The sequence below is a fragment of the Rutilus rutilus genome (assembly GCF_951802725.1).
Source record: "Rutilus rutilus genome assembly, chromosome: 5".
Lineage (NCBI taxonomy): Eukaryota > Metazoa > Chordata > Actinopteri > Cypriniformes > Leuciscidae > Rutilus > Rutilus rutilus.
In genome coordinates this window covers 49,676,880-49,692,732 of record NC_140213.1, presented here as the reverse complement: position 1 = coordinate 49,692,732, position 15,853 = coordinate 49,676,880, and the positions used below count along the sequence as shown (strand labels likewise).

Below are 15,853 nucleotides of genomic sequence, written 5' to 3'. Positions count from 1 at the left end.
TCTATAGGCGCGTTTACTACGAATATGGCGATCGTCAACTTCATCTTTGCCAGACACTGACAGAAAACACTATTTTATAAATAAAAATCAGTGCACGCGTCCCCGGATTTACAAACGCACATCTTGCTTGTTGCACGCACATTATGTCGAAATAACGAGATATTATGTTGAAATAACATTATTATTATTAAGTCTTTTTGAATATTTGATTGAATGCTGAATTTTGCGCTTGTTCAATTTAATAAAATTAGGCCTATATATAGCCTATATATATATAGCCTACTATTAATAAATGAGCAAAAATTGGCCACAAATTATTTAATATTCAATTATTTTAATGATCACAATTAAAGTTTTAATTTTATTAAAACGCGTGCACTGATTTTTATTTATAAAATAGTGTTTTCTGTCAGTGTCTGTGCATGGCAAAGATGAAGTTGACGATCGCCATATTCGTAGTAAACGCGCCTATAGAGAGAAATGCACATAATGGATTACATAAGAGAGTAGCCTATTTCTTTTTGTTTTGAATTATTTCGTTTAAAGACATTTCAAGCTTTGTGTATTTGAGGATGAGATGCGCTCCAGTTAACGTACAATGCAAGTGACCGCTCGGGCGCCTCAATTGTTAAATTGTCTATTTTGCATCTTATTCAATCCAGGCAATTGTTTGATGAAAAAATTATTAAAATTAAGATAAAATTTATACAAAACGAAATTCACTTAAAGAAAACAAAGTGAACAAAACTTAATGAAGTGGTCAAAATTATGTCTGACTCGCTCCATGTCTCTCTACTCGTCTCGTGCTGTTCACTTTTCATAATCAACATAGGCAGATGGAAAAAAATAACATAACATTAACATTAAATGCGCTTTTTTAATGGCAGTAGTTTAAAACAGTAGGCTACATTCGGCCTAGACTCTCTATTTGTAAAGATTGCTGCACATTCATTTAATTCTGAATTTTGCACACACAAGTTGAAAGGCATTTGTTCAAATCAAGTTCACGGATAATTGTGCGTGCATTTATTAATCATTATAATGATACTAAAATCATAAAGTAGGCTATGCTATGTACAAAAAATCAGATGAGCCCAGAATATGAACGCAACGTTTAATTACACGTTAAGAATTCTCCTTCCATATAGTAAACCATTATAAGAACGTTTAATTTAATTTAAAAACATCCACATGCCGAGAATCAAGAGCACCATCCCCCGTGTTGTGTGTTTGAAATGTGGCGCGTTTAGGATGATGTCATGGCAGTAGAGGCGGCAACTATAACGATCAGTCCCACCCATTTTGAAGCGGTACTAACTGCAATGGAAAAGCAACCGAGCTAAAGCGAACCGAACCGTGCCGTACCGAGTCGAGTCGTACCACGCAGTGGAAAAGCGAAGCGAGCCGAACCGTTCCGCGCCGAGCCGAACCGTACCGAGCCGAACCGTGCCGTACCATGCAGTGGAAAAGCGCCAATAACTTAACTATTTGAGTTTACTGGACTTCATTGCTTGCTTTAACAAGAAGTTCTAGATATATATCTGGAACCAAATTTTTAATGAAATCAACAACTGCAAAATTGAAACTCTCAGCATTTATTTTTTTTAAACGGATGCATTGCACCCAAAAGACACAGATACAAAGAATTATCTTGCAAAGATAAAAAAACATTACAAGAAAAACCCTCACATATATACAGCTCACACAAACAAGTGCAAACTTCTCTATGCACAGACCCATCTTAGAGCCAAAATAGTACAAATAACTCTCCTTGTCATTATCAGATATTTTCATTGCAGGAACAAGTGTACATGAAGAATTCACAATAAGCTGTGTTAAAAAACTTCACAGATTAAACTATTTAAAAACAGTGTCTTCAATTCCCACTTGTAGAAGCATGACAAGGAAAGAGCAAGCAGGACAAGGTAACAAGAATACAGTCTGTTTGAAAATCAAGAATACTAACGTTACACTTAAAACAATGAGATCTAAAATAACAAATGCTCTTAAACTTTAAAACAGTGCAACGATTTAACAGTAGCAAGAAGGAGAAAAGATTTTGTTTGTTTTCAGTCTTATCTCAGCAACTTGCTCTTCAAAGAGTGAACTTGAGTTCAAGAGTCTGATCCAACACCAATAAACAGGCGCTGTATCACTTCAAAAGTGAATTTGAATTTCTTTGGGTAGTCACGGTTTAATGCGTACACCAAGGCCCATCAGGTTCAGAAAAGCATTAGGTACAGCACTCAGGTGACGCATCACCACTTCTTCCTCAATCACCAGGACAACGTCATTGTAGAACGCTGACTGAGGTTCCATCACATTTTCCACAACCAGTAGGATTCCTATCACCACACCCTTGGTCACTTCCTCTTCAATGTCACTGGGCTTTATAGAATGCAAACAAAACAAGGTACTATTAGCCTACTTAAAACCAATTACACAAACAATTTACAGTCCCCAGACCCCTGCAAATTAAGAAATTTAAATTTTTCATTGTTTTGCCTTAAAGGTTTCAGCTTACCTCACATATCTTCATGAATTTTGAAGGATTCTCTCGCATGTACCACGGCAGGCCAAGCAATGCTGCAGTCCTCATCCTTTGATTTGTTGTCTGTAAAATAAAAGGATGGTTAAAGTACCAGCTTTATTGGTTCAATCCTCAATCCAATGTTTTTCTTTATTCATTTATCCTTTCTCCCCCTCCCTCAGTCTTGTTTAAAAAAAAAAAAAAAACACATAAACATTCATTTCAAATTTGCACATTTACACTTGTACACTTTTGTTGTAATTTACCAGTGATGTGGTGCAACAACAGTTGTTTGTTATCTTTTTGTTCAGCACCAAAATAAGATTTAATAGTGGGTGTAACACGCTCATGGCACTTAAATCAGGAGTGTCTAAGGGTGCTTTCACACTGGCAGTTTAGTTTAGGGGGCTTTCACACTGGGCTCGTTTGTTGCGGTCCGAGCCCGAGCGCGATTGTTCCCGGCGCCCCCCAGCGTTGGTCTGGTTTCACACTCAACTTGATTCTATCGAACCCTGGTGCGTTTTTGGGCATATTACGTCATCGCAAAGGTGAACGGCGCATGATAGAAAACAGAACGTGGGTCAGTATAATTCGGTACTATTATGCGCAGCTGAGTGAACAACACAGGTTTACTGTGTGTGTGTGTGTGTGTGTGTCGCATAAGGTGACCTTCTGCTGCTTGCAAACGGACTTTTGAGGAGACAGTGGATTTCCAAATTTGTTGCCCTGATTCCACGTGCTGTGCACGAATACACCGCAGACTCACTCTCGCTCGTATCCAAGGTAAATCATCAACACTGTCATCCCTTACATGTGTTTTATTTAACTAAATACATCATAATCAGCTAAAACGCATGCGCAGGTCACTTTACTTCCTGAACAAGCGCGCACCCGAGTCCATGTTGCTTTCTCATTCACGCAAACTGCAGCATGGTTCAGGAGCAACCAACCTCAATTGCAGAGTTTAACTCCAACTTGGTTCAACAACACACCTGCCTGGAAGTTTGTAGTGATCCTGAACACCTTGATTAGCTGGTTCAGGTGTGTTTAATTGGGGTTGAAGCTAAACTCTGCAGGATCTTGGCTCCCCAGGAGCAGGATTAGGCACCCCTGCCTTAAATGAATTTGGGTTGTAACAACACTTTAAAGGATTTAAAAGGATAGGTTACCAAAGATGATAATTGTCATTTACTCACCAACATGCCACTCCAAACTCATGCAAAAATACCACCTAGGCCTTCCAAAAAGGACTTGCTCGGGTCCTTTGACACAAGCCAGGTGAATTCTTTGCTGATCTATAAAAACATAAATACATTTACAAATTTAACAAAGATGCCAGGAACTCAGTGACAGAATTAAAACATTAACAAGTCAAAACATTTTAATTTCACTCAACATGAAAGAACTGGTCATATAATCCTAGGATTTTAAGTTTGCCCATATCTTCTAATAGAACAGCACTTGTTTGTGTCTACAATTGTTAAAATAGGCATAAAAAAAATCCATAAAATAATAGGGTCGTGACTTGATGACTATGGGAAAATGTGGGTCGAATTTAAACGAGTTGAGAACCACTGTTATAAAGCTATTTAAAACATCATTCAATGTAAATTATGCAGATAATCGTAATTAATAATCGCCAATTAAAATAGCCTAATCGAAAATTATGATTTTTGCCATAATCATGTAGCCCTAAAACATCTTACTCCCCAAATACAATGAGGAAAACAATATCAACATTTTTTTATTTCTATGGCTGAGTGATGCATTGAATTATACTGATGATGTTGCTGTCAATATAAAAGTGAGCAATGCTATAAATATAGCTTTTATTATGTGAAAATGTTTTCTACAAATAACGTAATTCTGAATTTCATGCTTCTTCAGGGCTTCACAGGTAACACAAATTACATATAAGTTTAATAATGTGATTATTACACTACAAAAAGTTATGACTTATATTAATAACTTACATCGCAAGTTACCTAAGGCCAACAGAAGACACGCCGTTTGCACTTGCTCAAAACATTCATATGGTAGCCTATGTCATTTGAAAAAATAACAACTGGGTGTTTAAGAAATATAAGTCAATCGAGCTTTTTTTTTTTTTTTTTTTTTTTTTTTTTTTGTCATGTTAAACACAAATACTGGCGGCGCTGCTTCAGATATTAACTTACTGGTTATTAGGCTAGGTGTGTCTAACGATAATGAGATCCGATTAAGAACACGCTAAAAAAAAACTTATATGTACACTATTTTATCTATTTATCAACATTAACTTATAATGACGACTTCTCTTTCTGCTCACGTCTCGACAGCAGCTCGGTGTCTCTGTCTAGCGAGCAGAAATTTGCCTAGCAGTGCGTGTGGCTCCTGATAAATAACGTTAATCGAGTTTGCCAAATGTGATCAAAATGTGCCTGGAATCAAAATACGGACGAGGTGCGCTAACGAAACAAGCCTAATTTAACATGAAAGAAAGCACAAATCAGGGTATACTTACTCATTTCATTATTTGCAGTCCATAAAAGTCCACCTGTAGCCTACTCGTTCAAACGCGGGCTCCTTCGTCTTTTCTTGCATCAGCAACTTCTCGTGCAGAAAATGGCGATGGCGCGTCTGCTTCAAATTCGTTCAAATAGTACGTCATCATGACGTAGAGTTTCTGGCACATGCGCATTACACAGAAAGTTGATAGAACCTATGTTTTGTTGTTATATGAACACGTTATTTAAAGTTTTCCATTTCCCTTCAAGTTGAGGTTGTCATAACTCATCCTATTGTGTAGTGAGACACTACAAGTTGACAGGACATGATTTTACTAGTCCACCTGACTAAAACTCAGAATCACTTTTTACAGTGTGGGCTAGAGTGTGGGCTTTGCAAAAAAAAAAAAATTGTTGTATGATAAAATCAAAGAAGTGTCTTATACATCATTGCTATCCCACAAAATGTTTTTTTTTTACAAAGGTTTATTTCTGACGACTTTGATGTAAATTGCTCCATCTGTGGTCTCCAAACTGAAGATGAATCGCATTAAGTTGACTTGGAAAAACCAACTTACTGATATTGTACTTAAGATTCTTCTTCTTCTTCTTCTTAGACTAATTTCTCCACGTAACTCCTCCTAAACTATTCAAACTGTTCTGACTCGAGTTGCTTCATCTATTTAGACTGATCAGACTTGCTGTTTTCCTAAAATTGCTGATAAAAACTTGGAAAAATCCCATAGACTTTCATTGCGGAATGTTCAAATTGAGCCAAGAATATTCAAACTTCAACTGCCTAAATTCAAATGTTGACAGTTGGAGAGGCTCGTTAGACTCCATCAGCTGCCGCTCTATGTACTATTTCTAATTCATTGAGACTTATTTAAGCTTCCCTTCTAACTAATATTTCTAAACTGAAAACCTTCAAACTTCTACAAACTTTTAAAACTTAAACTAATTAAAACTAAAACCTTCAAGCTTTTAAAAATTCTTCAAACTTTCTGGAAAGGCTTTTTCATGCCAACTTAAAGTTTGTCTACAAACTTTTTCATCTAGTTTATTATGGTATTGTGAGCATACTAAGAATTTTTGGAAAAACATTTTAAGTTTTTTTTTTTTATCCTGAAATCTCATTGAAATATGAACATGTTATTCTGGGTTAGCCTATATACATTGTGAAAGAGGACAGTCGGATGTTTTTTTATTTACTCAAATCTCATTTTGTTTGTAAGTGTAAGCCTTTCTTTAACCTATTTCTGGAAGAGCCAAAGCAATATATGTGTTTGATTTCTGACTCTTCCAGTAAGAAAGCTGTAAAGACTGAGAATCTTTTAAAAAGGTATATTATTGTGCTGCTCCCACTAACACAGTAATATATTATTGTCAATCTGTGTTACTTTTGTTATGATATAATAAAAAAAAGAAATAAAAAAGTACTGTATACTGCCGTCTGAAACTTTCTAGCACTTCTCGTGTTTATTGCCTCTTGAAGATGATTGACTTCTTGTATTCCTCGAATTCGCTTCGTATAAAAGCCTGGGATAAATGTAAAAGTAGTGAGAGTCATGATATACTCTGCAATAAACTAGGTTTATAATGCCAGTAGAGCGTATCACATAAAAAACGGATGGAAAAATCCCACAGGTCATCCTGGTTCGTATGACCCAATCATAAGACTTTTTCATGTTTAAAAACTCTTGAAAATATTTAGTTTATATTAAATGACATTATTACTGTTTTCTACTAACTAGTACTGTTCTGTTACATGTTTTTTATTTATTTATTTGTTATTTTAATTTAATGTTGTATTTATTTTAATAGCCTATATTTATATATATATATATATATATATATATATATATTATTAAGATCAATTTGTCTTATTTTTTTTTTATAAATGTTAATTTCTTATTTAGATAGTTTAATCATATTTCATATTTTTAAATGTGTATTATTAATTAATTTTTTTAAACATGTTTTTTAAAAAAAAAAATTTAATTTAACTAATATTATATTATTAAGATAAATTTTCCTTTAATCAAATGTTTTATTTATTTGAATCATTTTTATTTAGTTAGTTTAATCTTATTTTGGTTATTTAATTATTGAGATCAATTTGTCTTTTTATTTAGTTTCATCATAGTTTATATTTATTTATATAAATACATTTTTACTATTAGCTAATTTTTTATAAAATATTTTTTTTATAGTTTAATCTTGTTTTATTATTTATTTATATAATTTTGTCTCATTTATTTATCCTATTAATCAAATGTTTTATTTATTGTAATTTTATATTATTTATTTATTTAAATCAAATTGTATTAATTAATAAAAAAAAATTATCAAATGTTTGATTTTAATCCTTTTTAAAAATGCATTTAGTTTAATTATTTCTAGACTTTTTACATTCGTTTTCTCTAGTTCACCACAGCTTGAAAACTCCTGCCCCATAGCAAACAAACTCTCGAATGACTATCCACAACACCCTAGCAACACCTTGGTAACGACCCACAACACACCCGAATCTCTCACATTTTCATCAAATCTGAAAAACCTTGTATTGCGGATTGAATTGGGTTAAAGGCCGTCACTGTGCCTTTAAAAGCAGGCTGAGCCGCATCAGTTCATCTAACGATGCTTTAAGAACAAGGTCTAATTGAGTTGGCACACAGAAAGAGCCAGCTCTCATCTCAAGAAGAACAGCCTTCTGGGAATTCACAGAGCAAACCATCAGCAGCTGAGACTAACAAGTGGTTTCTGATCTGAGAGAGTGAGTGTGTGTGTGTGTGTGTGTGTGTGTGAGCTCGGGAAGCGCAGGCAGGAGGACTGAGTCTCTCTCTCGAGCCGGAGGAGCTCACACACACTTCTCTGCAGGGATGATGAGGGGAACCACCGACACACACTGACAGAATGAGGCTGAAATGAAGGTGAGATTGATTGATTTCTTCATCCTCCTCGTCTCTCTCAGAAACATGATGATGACATGCGGTTCTCAGTCGAGCCGCTGAACGCAACAGGTCGTCCTCCTGCATGTGCTGCTCGGATTAAACATGTCGTCCGAGTCTCTGACTCTGCAAACGCGGTCAGCTCTGGCTCCTCAAGTGTGTGTTCTGCTGCATTCGGCTCCAGTTCTGCTGCAGTTCTGAGAGACGTTCATATCACCTGTGATGAGACTTATGCTGGTTACTAATAGAGCAAAGGAGTCACACACACACACACTTATACAATCTTGCACACACACACACAACACACACACACACACTTTCATCCCACTGGTTTACTGAAGATATAATTGTGCATGAGTGATTCGTCATGATGCACCAGTGAACACTGTCTACTGTTAGAACTGTTCAGTAATAGTTCACTCGAACACTACTGATAATTTTGCTCTTATATATATTACGAATATAACATCAGAATTATTCACTTAATTCCTCAGCCGGTAAGACGACTTCCTCCATGATTCATTAGGGCTTCAGTCTTCCTGTTGTGTCACACTGGCCATATTTACATGCACTTCAGCGATTATTAAAGACTTGAGGGAAGTTTGCATGTGCATCTAGTCAAAATATTCCTGATCCTGTATTGGTCACACTATTATTTTATGCAATGCTCCACTACGAGATTGCACTCGTTGCCCACTAGTTACATAACTGAGTAAATGTGTCTGTTATTTGTTAATGTCATGTTGCTTATTGAAGGCTGTTTCCAAAAATATGTTTTGGCATAATCTGTACAAGGTGTAAACAATTAATAGGCCTATGTAAATCTGTGAAGTCTTATTCAAAGAGGACCCATTATGCTCTAAGTATTTATTGTGTTTCAGGCTCGACTAGAACAGGTTTTCCTGCTTGAATGTTGATTATTCTCCTCATATTCTCCATTTTTGCGGCTCCTCTCTTCCCAGTCTGTCAGTAACGCTCTGTTTACTTCCTGTCTCTATGAAGCCCCTCCTCCTGAAAAGCACACTGTGCTCTGATTGGTCGGCTGGATCAAGTGTGTTGTGATTGGTCGAGCGCTTCGAGTGTGTTTGTGAAATATTACCCGTCCCTTACCATAACCGCCAGTTTAAGACACTACTAACTAACTCAACCAGGCCCCGCCCCTTTATTCTGAGAATGAATTATTATAATGAGGAATATTGTGACGTGTTCGTTCCCGGAAGAAACTCAAGACAACAGTGGAGGCGTTTCAGGAGTTCAGAAACACTGACACTGATATAGGGGCCGTTTACACGACACTGTTTTCAACTTAAAACATAAAACGTTATGCGTTTTGGCCGTTTGATTCGGTGGCTTGAAAACGCAAACCAAGTTTTTAAAGTGCAAGTTTTTGAAAATGATAACATTATTGTCTCCGTGTAAACTACAAAAACGTGAAAACGGCGATGTCATGCACATGCATATTACGTGTTCAGCCTAAAGGCGCATAGTTTCTTTACAAAGTGACATCGCCATCTACTGGCCAGGCAGCAGAACACAGCGTTTTTAGTCGTTGTCGTGGATCCTGGTGAACGGGGATCGTTTTGACAATTTGTACACGAACAATGCAAAGGAAAAACCTTTCCGTTTTTATTAGTGTTGTTGTGTAAACGTATACCCAATAACTCCCTTTAGAGGGACTTTGCAGATGTTTTTCGTGCTCAAACAGCAACATTACACACAAAAGACATGGACATGTAAATAAGCAAAATAGAAAATAGGCCCTTATCATTCACCCGGTGCAATGCAGCGGCAGGCGCAACGCAAGTGTGTTTTGCTAGTTTCAGCCCGACGCAGTTTTCATTTTTACGTCCTGCGCCACGTTGTTTAAATAGCAAATGCATTTTTACCCATTTGTTTGCCCACGGGCTGCTGGTCTGAGAACGAGTGTGTGTTCAGGCGCATTGTTGGACAGTTGTTATTTTGAGGAACTGAAATAGACTGAGCCATTGACCAACTGGAACCTGGTCTAAAGTCAATGGCGCAATATTTTTTTTGTTATTTAAAGAGCGTGTTAATAATATGGCAGTAATAATCTATTGTAGGCAGGTCCACAATAGAGTGATCTGTTATCAGAGGAAACTGCCTAAGTTATGTATTTCAGAAATGTACATATACAAATCACAGTTAGCTAAATATGTATTGATTTAAACAATGTAATCATTTAACGCAGAAACAATGAGATCATTGAAGTAATGAATACTTGTTTGTTAACAAATGATTATGACATTTAGAAAAATAATCGTGAATAGCGAATCCGCCGTGGCTTTTAAAGGGAATGGGAGATGAGACTCTGATTGGTTTATTGCACGTTAAGCCCAAAACACACCCGTTACTCATTAAGAGAATAGGGACGACCCTTTTAGATCATGCGCCGGGAGCACCAACCATTTTTCCCGTCATTAAACTAGCAAAAGTGGATTCGGACTTGCACCCTGTACTTTAGACCATGCGCTTAGATCCTTAAAATAGGGCCCATGAAGTGCCGCTTTGAAATGAGCCCGTGTCTGACTGACTCCATAAAATATCCCTTACCTTCACAAGCGTCCATCCATCCTTGTTGATCCCCCACCTATCACACTCTCACACACACTTACTCACTCACACACACACACATCGCTTTGAAAACGATACCATTATTATCTCTGTGTAAACTACAAAAACACGAATTTGTGAAAACAGTGACGTCATGCACATGCACATGCCATGTTCAGTCTAAAGGTGCAAAGTTTCTTTATAAAGTGACATCGCCACCTACTGGGTAGGCAGCAGAATACAGCGTTTTTAGTGCCTGAGAACACCTTCCCAAAGCTAGAGCCCCATACATTTAAATGTATGCATCTGGCAGACGTCTTTATCCAAAGCGACTAACATTGCATTTCAAGGTACACATTTACATTCTTATCAGTAACTCCCTTTGCAGGGACTTTGTGCTTTGCAGATGTTTTTCAAGCTCAAACAACAACATTACACACTAATGAAACTTAAACATGGAAATAAGCAAAACAGGTATGAAGTGCTGCTTTGAAATGAGCCTGTGTCTGATTGATTCCTTAAAATATCCCTTACCTTCACAGGTGTCCATCCATCCTCGTTGATCCCCAATATCGACACGTGAGGATGAAGGGGCTCGTCCGGGAACATGTGTAGCGTTCATTACAACCACAGTCTGGCGGCCATGAGCAGCGGAGACATCATGGCCTATTCCTTGAGCCTGGAGCAGAAGACGGCCTTCGCGTTTGTGGGGATGTTGCTGGTGTTTCTGGGCTTGTTGATCGTCAGGTGTTTCCGGATCCTGTTGGACCCTTACAGTAGCATGCCGTCCTCGAGCTGGGGCGACGGGCTCGAGGGGCTGGAGAAGGGCACGTTCGAATACGCTCTCACCTGAGAACACCTTCCCAAAGCTAGAGCCCCATACATTTACATTTATGCATTTGGCAGACGCCTTTATCCAAAGCGACTTACATTGCATTTCAAGGCTCACATTTACATTCTTATCGGTTCTTGCTTTCCCTGGGGATCGAACCCATGACCTTGGCGTTGCAAGCGCCAATGCTCTACTGTTTGAGCTACAGGAAAGCACAAAGCCTTCGCTATAAATCATAAAGCCTTTGCATCATACGGGGACGTAAACACAGGATGTTTAGAGATTTTTAACACACCATCCCCTAAAAGAAAGCGTAATGTTCAGTGATGCAAATGCAATGGCCAAAGACGTCAGCTTGATGCTGCGATGGACCACAAGAACGCGTCCTGCATGAACGTCCTCAAGCGGTGTGAGAATTCATCAAGATCTCCTACGTCACACGCAGAAAGGGTTTTTGTCTTGTTTTCCAGTACAAATACTGTATGTAAACATTCTTAAATCAAGATGCATTTATTTGAGACTTTAAGATATTAAGTCTTGTTTTCTGAAAAATTGCTCAAAATTAAAGGTGCAGTAAGCGATTTCTGAGAAATGCTGTTAAATTTTATAGGACTGAGCAACACAACACACTTGTAGCCAATCAGCAGTAGGGGGTGTGTCTACTCATGATGGGGGAGGAGACAGAGTGAGCCAATCAGCAGTAGGGGGCGTGTCCACTCATGAAAGGGGAGGATACAGTGTGAGCCAATCAGCAGTAGGGGGCATGTCCACATGACGGGGGAGGAGAGAGTGAGCCAATCAGCAGTAGGGGGTGTGTCTACTCATGATGGGGGAGGAGAGAGTGAGCCAATCAGCAGTAGTGGGCGTGTCCACTCATGAAGGGGGAAGAGAGTGAGCCAATCAGCAGCAGGAGGCGTGTCATCATGAAGGGGGAGGAGAGAGAGTGAGTGAGAGAGATTTAAAGAAAGACTGTAGAAAGAGAGATGGCTGAGAGACATTACAACGAGGAGTATTCTCAGAGGAAGAGCTTTAGGACACACGTTTATAGAATATTTGAAAGGCTTTCCAGCGCTGGAGAGACCTAAGCGGGAAAGCCTGAAAACGGACGCCGAGGTTTCGCTGTTTCTACTCCATACACTAGTAACATTGGTGTTAATATCTTCAGTCATTTTGCTTCTTCAGTAAATGTATCTTGATTGAAGAATGTTAAGAAATTTGGAAAACAAGACAAAAAAAACTGAGGAAGGATATAATTTTTTTTTATGTCGTCACATCATCTAGCCACTGGGCATCTCAGGGAAGAGGAGAAAAGACTTGAACTAAAAAGAAAACAAGATGGCACATGTGTGAGGATGTAAACCCTTTCATTCATGCTGTCCGTCCGTTTAGCACTGAAGTACGTCTCTGGCCTAGCTCTCCTGTTTACTGTGATCTGCATCTCTGAGGCCGACCGAACTCAGATAACCTGCTGTGTCTGAGAAGCTGTGAAATCTTAAAGCATTGAAGACATCGTCTCGACTTTTGTGTTTCTAGCACATATTTGCAATCGCTCTCTCTTCACGTACTGCCTACGAAAACATCTGCACACAGATACGAAACCGCAGAGACTTTGAGAGGGAAAATCCTTGAATGTAATGTCTGAAGTCATGACACCTCGTTTGTTTGCGTGACAGAAGGGTGTGTCACCATGACAACAGCAGAGAACCGCGAGCCGGATCCGAGTGATGCACCGATGAAAGCGTAGCTCATCTCATGTTCTAGTGCTGTGAATCTGCCTTACTGTTACTCGGACTGGATTCTGTGCCTTCATTTAGCGACGGTAGCATATATCTCATGGAATCATCTGTGTGTGTGTGTGTGAGTGTGTGTGTGTGTGAGGATGACGAAGATGAAGACCACTGTGTTTCTCTGATGCTGAAGATGGTCTGTGTTTATTCATCTGCTGGAATAAAACAATTATGGACCTTCCTTTTGCTGTCAGTTTATTTCCTAAAACATGAAATCAAAATTCACTTTATTTACCTTGTAAATTCATGGCGCTGGTTCCAGAAGTATTTCTTCCATATTTTCTCTATTTAAAAATAGGCCTAATACTATTTTCTAATACTACCTAATAATATCTGTCTATTTTTAACTTGCACATAATGCATTAATTATATAAAAAAATTTTTTAATTTTTTTAATTATTATTTATAGAAATGGTGTATAATTTATTATTTACAAGATATGACACTCTTCCAGTTTCCATATTTTAATCCCTCGTCATGGCAACACCGTTGAAGATATTTAATACTTGTTCGCAATTTAGTATCTTTAATATTGTGTCATGTTGAGAAAGTTTGGTGTGAATCGTATGACGCCTTTTGGAGTGTCATCATGAAGGGGGAGGAGAGAGAGTGAGCCAATCAGCAGTAGGGGGTGTGTCCACTCATGAAGGGGGAGGAGAGAGAGTGAGCCAATCAGCAGTAGGGGGTGTGTCCACTCATGAAGGGGGAGGAGAGAGAGTGAGCCAGTCAGCAGCAGGGTGCGTGTCATCATGAAGGGGGAGGAGAGAAAGTGAGCCAATCAGCAGCAGGGTGCGTGTCATCATGAAGGGGGAGGAGAGAAAGTGAGCCAATCAGCAGCAGGGGGCGTGTCCACTCATGAAGGGGGAGGAGAGAGAGTGAGCCAGTCAGCAGCAGGGTGCGTGTCATCATGAAGGGGGAGGAGAGAAAGTGAGCCAATCAGCAGCAGGGTGCGTGTCATCATGAAGGGGGAGGAGAGAGAGTGAGCCAATCAGCAGCAGGGTGCGTGTCATCATGAAGGGGGAGGAGAGAGAGTGAGTGAGAGAGAGATGTAAAGAAAGACTGTAGAAAGAGAGATGGCTGAGAGACATTACAACGAGGAGTATTTCAGGCAAGAGCTTCAGGCACGCGTTAATAGAATATTTGAAAGGCTTTCCCGCTATTCCATATTTTGTCATTACTTTAATTCCTCTTCATGGCAACACCGTTCAAGATATTTAATACTTGTTCGCAATTTAGTATCTTTAATATTGTGTCATGTTGAGAAAGTTTGGTGTGAATCGTGTGACGCCTTTTGGAGCCGTAGTTAAAAACTCAGAGCTTGAATTTTCCTCTTTCCTCTGAGCAATAATCATTATGCAAACGATCCTGCATTTCCAAATAACTTCATGATAGATCATTTGTTGAGATTTACAACTTATTCAAGTGCAAAGATCAGAATACAGTGTTTCTTAAAGGTGCAGTGTGTAATATTTAGGAGGATCTGTTGACAGAAATGCAATATCATAAACATAACTATGTTTTCAGTGGTGTATAAAGACCAGAATGTTTATTAGCTTAGAATGAGGCATTTCTCTCTACACACACCGCGGGTCCGCTTACATCGGCTTGTTTCTACGGTGGCCCTGAACGGACAAACGCGTTTCGTCACTATGTTGTTCTTCGTGTAAAGAAGCTAGCTAAAGTCAGCGGATAAAACACTGACACAATGATGAACAAGTGACAATAATATTCGCAATAACGTTGTTTTACTGAATAACTAAGTAAACCTAATTTCTGAATTTATCTTTGTAAAGAAACCTCATTGTTTAACTGGCGACTCTCTGCTGTCTCAGACGACGACATCACTTCCTGTCGGCCACCGTAACTTCTGTTGGGTGCAATTCACAACCTCACCACTAGTGCTAAAGATCACACACTGCACCTTTAAGGTCCTGGATTCTGGTTGATCTTCTGAGGGTAGAGATGCAGGATAGATCGGCCACCGCATCAGTATCGGCCGATATATGTTCATTTTTAATGTCAGCGTTATCGGCCCGATAAGAAAAATTGATCTGATATATTAAAGCTGATGAATAATGGATTATTTTTGTAAAGACTTGTTTTTGTAATCAGGCTCTCAAAAATTATATATAAATTTAGATTTAGATTTATTGGCCAAAATATCGGTTATCGGCTTTCAAGAATTATCGGTTATCGGCCAAAATGAAAATGCAATGCAATTTCAAAATCCAGAAATGCATCAAATAAAATGGGTTGTAAATGCATAATGGCGATGGCTGTTTATAATCATATTGATGGCAAACTACTTCCAGACAGTTGGCAAATAAAAGCGAATCCTTTGGCTGCACACACACACACACACACACACACACACACACACACACACACACACTCACAGAAAAAGGACAGAAAAAGCAAAACACTCGATTGATGGAGTCAAACACATGAACGGCCTAAAATCCACAGCTCAGGGTCAGAGGGCAAACGCCCACGCCCACATCACCTTCAGCCAATCAGAGGTCACTCAGCGAACTCTCCTATTAATCCCACAGGAGCGAAACCTTTCCAAAGTCAAACCAGACAGTCTCAACATTACACAACATCACACAACCCATGAGTCACGGGCAATAAGGAAGTGTGTGTGTAATGTGTCAGAAGCGCCCCGAGCGAGTTACTGGCTTTACATTAACCTCATT

At 38.7% G+C, this 15,853-nt stretch overlaps 1 protein-coding gene and 1 long non-coding RNA gene across 2 annotated transcripts; one reads left to right on the top strand and one right to left on the bottom strand.

Moving 5' to 3' along the window:
- Positions 1-1,581: 1,581 nt before the first annotated feature.
- Positions 1,582-5,114, bottom strand: LOC311290309. Its single transcript, XR_014627355.1, has 4 exons — positions 5,034-5,114; positions 3,727-3,825; positions 2,525-2,614; positions 1,582-2,388 (listed from the first exon to the last, which is right to left on the bottom strand). It is a non-coding gene; the product is annotated as an uncharacterized lncRNA (long non-coding RNA).
- A 2,357-nt stretch (positions 5,115-7,471) lies between these two features.
- Positions 7,472-11,497, top strand: ctxn2 (cortexin 2). Its single transcript, XM_084409624.1, has 2 exons — positions 7,472-7,949; positions 11,081-11,497. The coding sequence occupies exon 2, from the start codon at positions 11,146-11,148 to the stop codon at positions 11,389-11,391; it is 246 nt and encodes an 81-aa protein (XP_084265750.1). The 5' UTR covers positions 7,472-7,949; positions 11,081-11,145; the 3' UTR covers positions 11,392-11,497.
- The last annotated feature ends 4,356 nt before the right edge of the window (positions 11,498-15,853 follow it).

Excerpts from the sequence above, each read along its gene's own strand:
- ctxn2 (XM_084409624.1), top strand. The coding sequence starts at position 11,146 with ATGTGTAGCGTTCATTACAACCACAGTCTGGCGGCCATGAGCAGCGGA.